Here is an 8,424-nt window from a genome sequence, read left to right on the forward strand (position 1 = left end):
ATTTTTTTTTCTATTTTATTATTGAATTTTATTTTTATTTATTAAATTTTGATTTTGAGTAAAATATTTTATAAAAGTAGAAATATGTAGGTGAAATTTCCAAAAAAAGAGAAAACATCGAAACTATGTTTTTAAATCAGAGAATAATATGCAAAAAAATATGTTTTGTTCGCCTAAATATATGCAATTTTTTAAAAATTAAAATGATAGTTGAAACTGAAAGAATGAAAGTGATGAAATTTTGAATTTAAAATTCTTTAATTGTCCACAAAATTTCTATGTGTTCAAATATTGTGCTTGAGTTGGTTATATTTATTAAGATATTTTCCAATTATTTCAGGAACAACAATTTTAGGTGTTAAATAAAATTCATTTTTATCACGATCAAATACAACATCAACATCCAAATTTTCTGCTATTAAAGTTTTTGCTTCAATTTGCCTTTTTAAAGTATAAACTGTACTTGAATTAAATTCATTACCAAATATATTTAAAATTTTTAAGGGAATTGTTTTTTTCACTACCGATAGTAATAAATGCATTCCAATTGCATCAATTCCATTATATGATATATTTAAATATTTAATTTTTGTACTTGGTAAAGAAAATGCAATTATTTCTCCACCATTTCTTCCAATAGAATTATGACTAATATCTAATCCGATCAGAGTATTTGATAATACAATAGCTTTGAAAAGAATTTCAATACCATCTTGTGTTAAAGAATTTGATCCTAAATCTAAATATAATAAAATAGAATTTTGTTTTTCAATATATTCAGCAATTGATTTTATATCATATGAATTTAATTGAAGATTTCTAAGATGTAATTCAATTAATTGATTTTTCCATATTAATTGTGATATAATTAAAGCAATTCTTTCAGTATCTATTGTATCACACACATTATTTAATATTAAACGATTCATATTGAATGCTTTAAGGGATTTTGAATTATATACACCATCAGCAATAATATAAAAATTATTTTCATTTAAATTACAATTTCCAATATCTAAAAACTCAATAAATTCATTATGAATTAAATAATTTCTTAATAAATGAGCTACAGTTTGTGTAATTGGAGTTCCATTTAATCTTAAAATTTTTATTGTTATATTTTTTGGTTCATTATTGAAGAGTATTTCGAAAAACTCCAATAGCATTTCTAAATTTAATAACTCTACAGCAGTTTGAGTTTTTAAGAATTTTGCAAATCGTTCATGTAATTTAATTGGATAATCTTTAGGAATTTCGAAGCCTTGAAATCGAAATTTCTTTATTGTATTGGAATTTTCTTCTAAATAATTAATAATTTTTCTGTAATCATCTAAATTAAATTTTCGTTTGAGTTTTTCTTCAAAAAATCTTCTCGATAAATATAAATGGTTATATGGACGTCTGAAATTATCACGTTGCCAACATTGTAATATTAGAGGCGTTAAGATTTTATTGGACTTCTTATGTTCCTCACACTGACATGGATTATATGGTAACATCATTGTTTGATATTTGATTTAAAAAATATTAAAAAATAAAAAACAAAAGTTTGACAATAAATTTGAAATTGACATGGTTTAAATATTTTATAGGATTGTATTTTGAAAATATTTGATAATTTGAAATAAAATGGAGAGAATTAATTAATTTTAAATTTCGTTGCTACTCTGAATGTCCTTCTGAATATAATGTACCTGTTATGTAGGGCCTGTTACATACAATCGTATATTTCCCTTTTTTCCTTTCAAAAATGAAAAATATAAGCCAAAAAAGTCATTTCTTGCGTGTAAAAACAACGCCGTTTGATGTGCATTTCTCAATTGCCTCCAACTATGCGTTTGGTGTTATAGCGATTGAAGTCTGCCTGAAACCTGATTACATTAACTACCCTCGATTCAAATTATATTTCATATACACACATAGGTACATATTTCATGTTATCCTTACCGTAATTATTGAATTCTGATTCAATTCCTTCCCTTTAAAGTCCTAATGGTTGAACAGAAATCCGTGAAACTGTAATAAATCAAACAATAATTTGTTTTACATCATTTTTAAAAATTTTTTTTTTATTTTAAATAGTTTACATATTTTTGTTTTGGTTTTTCATAATTTTTTACTTTTTTATTATTTTTACGCTATGCATACAATGATTACATTAAGATTTTTGGTTTTGTTTTTTATAATCATTAATCATATTATTTTGTGTAGGTATCATTATAATGTAGGTATGTATGTATGCATGAATATTCTGTTATTTATAATAAATTTACTCAACATTATACCATTATAGATTACAAACATACATACATACATATGTAATTTTAGGAATGTGTAATAATGATTGAATTTATTTGGTAAGTATGTGTATAACAATATTTATTTATAATGTCAGATTATTTGAAATTTCGGACAGAGTGAAGAATAAAAAAAAAATTCCGGAGAAACATCAAAACGTAGATTTATTACAAAATTCCGTTATTTCGAATTCGAAATTGTATTGCTGAATTGGAATTCGAAATTGTATTGCTGAATTTAATGCAAATTTCTGTTATTCCGAATTCGAAATTTTGTATTAAATCTATGCGATTTTAAATTTAATGTTAAAAATTACATAGAAAAGATATTCGACTATTAATACAATTTCAAATTAAATGTTGTGATTCGAATGTTGATTCGAACTCCGAAAATTCATACACCTCTTTGATGAAGGTAGTACGCGATCGATTTTATAATAATGTTCCAGAAATATAGTACGAAATTTTGTATAATTTAAATAACATTGTTTTTTTTAAATAAATCCAACTCGAAATTGTATAAAAAAAAATAGGAGACTTAAAAGAGTTACCAATAGGCAATAAAGCCGTAGTTTTTGAACTTAATTTAGGTCAATTATTTATTAAAATTTCAAATAATTTTCAGACAGAAATAAGTACAGTTGTTTGGATTCTATTAATACGTAATATATGTATTCATATAAACATACAAATATTGTAGTATATAGCAAAACGTCTGTGTGTTTGTGTAAATAATTATCTTTTTTGTTTTTCAAATTCAGGTTCTAGTTTTCAATTGATAATTAATAATATAGTGAATTTCATATTGCAGTAACACAGTTTTTAAATTCTCAATTCAATTCAGCTTAGACATAAATTGCTGAACTCGCCCTTAAATACATATATAACGTAGAGTTGAATGCAATTAGCTATTTAATACGTTTATGAATGTGGTTCACCACATCGCTGCAATATGGAAATTTCGGATGTTAATGTAAATTTTTTTTGTCTGTTCAAATTTATTTAAAATATTTTTCGTCTTTTGTTTTTGGATTTTTCCAGCTATAAATATAAATATTTTTTTTTTCTTAATTTAATTATGTAATTTATTTTTTATGTAATTTGGTTTATTTTACAAGAATATAAATAATTTCTTTTTTATATACTATAAAATATACAATATGTGTTTTTGTTTTATTTTTATAAATATAACAACCATAAAATGAAAATATTTATTTGATTATCGATGTACTCTGTAATTTGTTCTATAATATTTTTATTTTTTTTTTAATATCAAGGTAATCATTTAGTTGCATTAAAGTTGTTTTGTCAGTGATTTAATCAGTTATTGTTGTTTATATTACGTAAGTATATTTCTTTAAAAATATAATTTAAAAATTCATATATACATAAATATAATATAATATAGGCTGCTCTATAGTATTTTTATATAAATATATTTAAATACACATAATGTATATTATATTTTTCTCAAAAATAATATGCGTTATAAAAATAAATTTGTTTTTAATTTCTGATTTTTTAAAATATGGGCGTCTACCAAAATGCAGATATAACGTCAACTTGACTTATTCAGAAATACTGTTTTAATAACTGAATATTTGACTCCAAATTTGCATTTTGGAAGACTCCATAATATGCTATAGGTATACAAATGTATAATATTTAAAATGTTAAACACAATAATTTTTTAAATTTATTTTTTATAAATTTAATTTCATTATCAAATTAAATTTATAATACCGCACTGCACAGATAATTTAGATTATTTTTTATATTCATTTAATTTATATTAAATTATACAATACAAAAATAATATATGTTTATTTGTTGAGATTGACTCAATAACATTCAATAATCAATTGTCACAATCATGTAGCAGCAATCATAATCATTCATTGAGATTTTCCGAAAAAAATTTTTGGGGCTGCAGAATATATCAGTAATATACGCGAAGTTTGAAATTTTTAAATGCTGCAGTCGAAATTGAGATCGAACTGCAATTTCAGAAACTTTTATTTTATTTTCCGTTAAACTACGTACTGAGAAAAAGTGCAGTCGAAATTTGAGTCAAAGCTTCAATAATTTTTGAATTAGCTTGCAGATGTGCAGACTAATTCAAAAACATTAGTAATGAGCAGATATGCAGCTCTGCGATAAAATGTAGATAATAAATAACTCAATTCCAGTTTCAAGAGTGTGACTCTTAATAAAACAAATTAAATTTATATATTTTTTACAAATTTCGTTTTTCCCGTTTTGAGCAATAATAATACATTTATTTTACATAATAATTGTATTGATTTAAAAAAAACATAAAGGATTTTATTTTCTTTTAAATATTTAATATTTTTTTTGTTAAATTTTTTTCATCAGAATTATATATGTATATATATATATTAAATAAGCATAAGATTTTATTAATATATAGGTTGATTTGTTTTGCTTGTATGTTATATTAATTTTGTTTTATTTTTATTACAGGTTAAAATCTAAAAATTCAATGAACATTTAGCATACAAACGTAGATATGTAGAGCGTAGATATATAGTATACATTTATCTATTTATTATATTAAATGCTATATTTTAAAAGACTATACAGGTAGGTAATAATATAATTATATAAAATTCATTTTGCACATTTAAAAAATATAGTTGTAGTTGTAGTTGTAGTTCTCATAATTTTTCATATATTTAGTGATTAGCTTTCGTTTCTTTAGTGCCTATTATAGTGTTATTTATTACTGTTTTGGTAATAAATTTTTTTTTTATATATTTTCACTATTTTGTATTTTATATAAGTAATTAAATTTTATATTTTAATAAAATTAGATTTCATAATATAGATTTTTAAAATAATATCATTTTTGATTGGTACCATAGTTTCTTATATATAGATAGATATAGTATAATATGTTCTTTTTGTTTTATTTTTAATTAATAATAAATATTTTTACATAGAATAAAATTCTTTATAAAATATAAATTCATAGAAATTTTATATTGTATAAATAATATGTTTACTATGTAATTTGTAAGCTCTCTCTTGTATGCAATGATAATTATTTAATAATGTTTATTATGTTTTAATTTGTTTTGATTTCTAAGTTTATTAATAGGTATGTAGTAGTTGAATGTTGTGGTTGTAGCTGTCGTTTAGTTGTAGTTATATGTTTATAATGTTTTATTTCGTTTTTACAGAGACATTAAATTTGTATTATTGAAAGAAATCAAATATAGAAATGCAAATAAAATGTAAATTAAGATTGCAAAATTTTCATAACTTCCAAATTTTGATAACTGCAAAAAAAAAAAACATTACTTATCGTTTGAGTTAGTAAATTGATTCGGAAATAATGGAACTGAAACCGCAAGCTACAACTACAAAACTTGTTTATTTTTTATTTTTGAAGTTGATGCTTGTCATATTTTATTAATTTTGGTAGAATCATTTAACATACGTATTATTAAAATTTTTTAAAAAGGAAGAAGTAAAAACGTCTTAGTTAGTCTAAACTGAATGAATTATAACCCGAACTTTGACCAGTAAGGTATGTAAATCTAATTTTATTACTTTTCCGAATATGCTTTCGTAATTGGACACACGATTATAAAGTTTTATAATAATATCTCTACTAGGTTTATAATATATAATAATGATCTCTTCGTGTTGAACGGTAACTATTCGAACTCGTTGTCGGAATTTGGTTTAATTACAATAGCAGCCGCTTATTATTGATTATTATTGTGCGCCCATATATTGTGCTTTATTGAAGCTCATATTTTTTGCAGTTTAAAATTATTTGCAGTTATTAAAATTTTTGTAGTTATAAAATTTTTGCAGTTCTGTAGTAGAAAATATGCAATTCTAAAGAACGTATGTTTTTGAGGCAATTTTTAGAATTCAAAAAGAATTAATCATTATTTTAAAAGAAAACACAGTGTCTCGGTCAATTTTCATTTGTTTTTACTTTAAAAGAAAAATTCTTGTATAATAAATATAAGCATGTAAATTTTATTTATTATGAATTTCTTAATAATATCGTTGTCATAATAAAAATGTGTTACTAGAACCAAATATTTAAAGCATATTTATAGGCTCTTGAATTTATTTTAATTAAAAATATTGAAATTGAAATTTTCTGTATACGAATTTTTTCTGATAATTTTTTTTTTTGTTTTCCTCTATAGTATATAAAAATATATAATTTGTCTTTATGTATCTATGTATGCCTGTAATCATATCTATATAATGTATGTATATATATGTGTTGAATGCGCACCTATAATAAGTGCATTTTATACAATAAGTTTGTATTTTTTTCCCTAAAAAATTGAATTTTATTTTTAAAATTTTTTTCTCTTTGTTTCTTGTTTATTGAGTTTTGGTTTGATTTTTTTTTTCTCAAATTTTTGTTTTCATTAAGTACACAATAAATTTTTTTTTTTTTTTTTTTGGTTTTTTTTTATTAAATATAATTTTTTGTTATATAATTAAGGTATTTTAAGGTACACCGAGTTTTTAAATATTTTTTTATTTTTGTTTGAATGCAAATGCAGTGTTGAACAACTTTTATTTGATCGTTTTTTGTATTTTATTTTTTTTTTTTTAAATGAAAACTAATTATTAATTTATTATTTTTTTTTTTAATTTTATTAAATTTTAAATGGTGTTTTTTTAATGATGATGGATTTTTAATTATATATTTTTACATATAATATTTATATATGTACGTTTATAGATTATTTTAATTGCCATTATGATTTTTTTTGTTTTGTTTTTCAATAATTTCAATAATAATTATGTATTTATATATTAATGTAATTTATTTATTTTGAACACCATTTCTACTATATATAATAATTATTATAGAAAATATATTTTGAAGCTGCTATATGCTGCATATGTGGCTTTTTATTTTACATTTTTTATAATGCTGATTTTAATTTATATTTAATTAGGTACATATTTTATATATATAAATGTATATATATATATATATATAAATGTATTTTGCTTTATAATTTTTAATAATGATAATTTTATGGTAATAATTTATGTATTTAATTTGAATTCATTTTGTATTATTGAAATAATTTTATTTTGGTTTTATTTAATAAAAATTATAATTAATTATTTTTCGTAATTTTCTAATTATAATGAAAAAGAATAAATGTTTAGAGTTACTTAATCTTCTGTTCGAATTTCAAGTTTTTCTTTAAACATTTTAAATGTAATTTTTACCATTTTCTTAAAATGTTTATTTGGCACTAATTTTATTATTTTTATTATTAATTATTTCTTAATAAAAATTTATCATTTATAAATTAAATAAATAAAATATGTAAATAATGTTCATCTAGAATACTGATTTGAAATTGAAAAGCGTATTCAACAAAAAACTACGAATTTTCAATGAAATTTCAGTAAATTTTTCTCCCAATATCAATTATTTTTTCTCAGTGTTGAATTGAGTACTTAAAGAAATGACGTTGTTGTAATCTAAAATTACTTTGTGTTCGAAATTTATTGAATTATATTAATCATTTAATAATTTTTGTCCGAAATCCGATTTGTCCGAAAGTTGATTTTGTCAGAAAATTTACCCTAAATTGAGTGTCGAATTCTCAAAAAACGTCTCTAATTAGGAAGATTAGGAAGAAATTGCGGTTAAAAGATTCTTGTTTTTCTATTTGAAATCGAATTTTTTGTCTTTGTTGTAAGATTTGTAGAGCAATTATTATTCAATCAGTATATACAGAAGAAGTGCTGTGCATTGAGTGAAAATGAAATTTTAAAAATAAATAAATGAATGAAAAATAATAATGATAGTTTTAGTATTAAAATACAGAATTATTAAGTCTTTTAATTTGCAAGTTTTGATATTTTTTTGAAATGTCAACTATTTGAACAAATAATTAATTTTATTAAAAATTTATTCCAAAGATAAAGTATTTAGCTTAAGTAGATTAAAGAAAGTAATCTATACACTGTAAAAAAATTTTTTTTTCTATTTCAAAATAAAGTTAATGAAATTGATTATAGGTGATTAATTTTTATAAATTGTTAAGGTAAAATAAGGTTGTAAATTACGAAAATTGCAATTAATTTCCCAATTGTGAGC

At 21.2% G+C, this 8,424-nt stretch overlaps 1 protein-coding gene across 1 annotated transcript; it reads right to left on the minus strand.

Moving 5' to 3' along the window:
- Positions 1-284: 284 nt before the first annotated feature.
- On the minus strand, positions 285-1,545 carry LOC129607524 (leucine-rich repeat-containing protein 34). Its single transcript, XM_055518555.1, has 2 exons — positions 1,305-1,545; positions 285-1,154 (listed from the first exon to the last, which is right to left on the minus strand). Exons 1-2 carry the CDS (start codon positions 1,500-1,502, stop codon positions 285-287), a joined length of 1,068 nt encoding a protein of 355 aa, XP_055374530.1. The 5' UTR covers positions 1,503-1,545.
- Positions 1,546-8,424: the final 6,879 nt, after the last annotated feature.

The sequence above is a fragment of the Condylostylus longicornis genome, unplaced genomic scaffold (assembly GCF_029603195.1).
Source record: "Condylostylus longicornis isolate FDR11 unplaced genomic scaffold, ASM2960319v2 ptg000027l, whole genome shotgun sequence".
In the NCBI taxonomy this organism is placed as follows: domain Eukaryota; kingdom Metazoa; phylum Arthropoda; class Insecta; order Diptera; family Dolichopodidae; genus Condylostylus; species Condylostylus longicornis.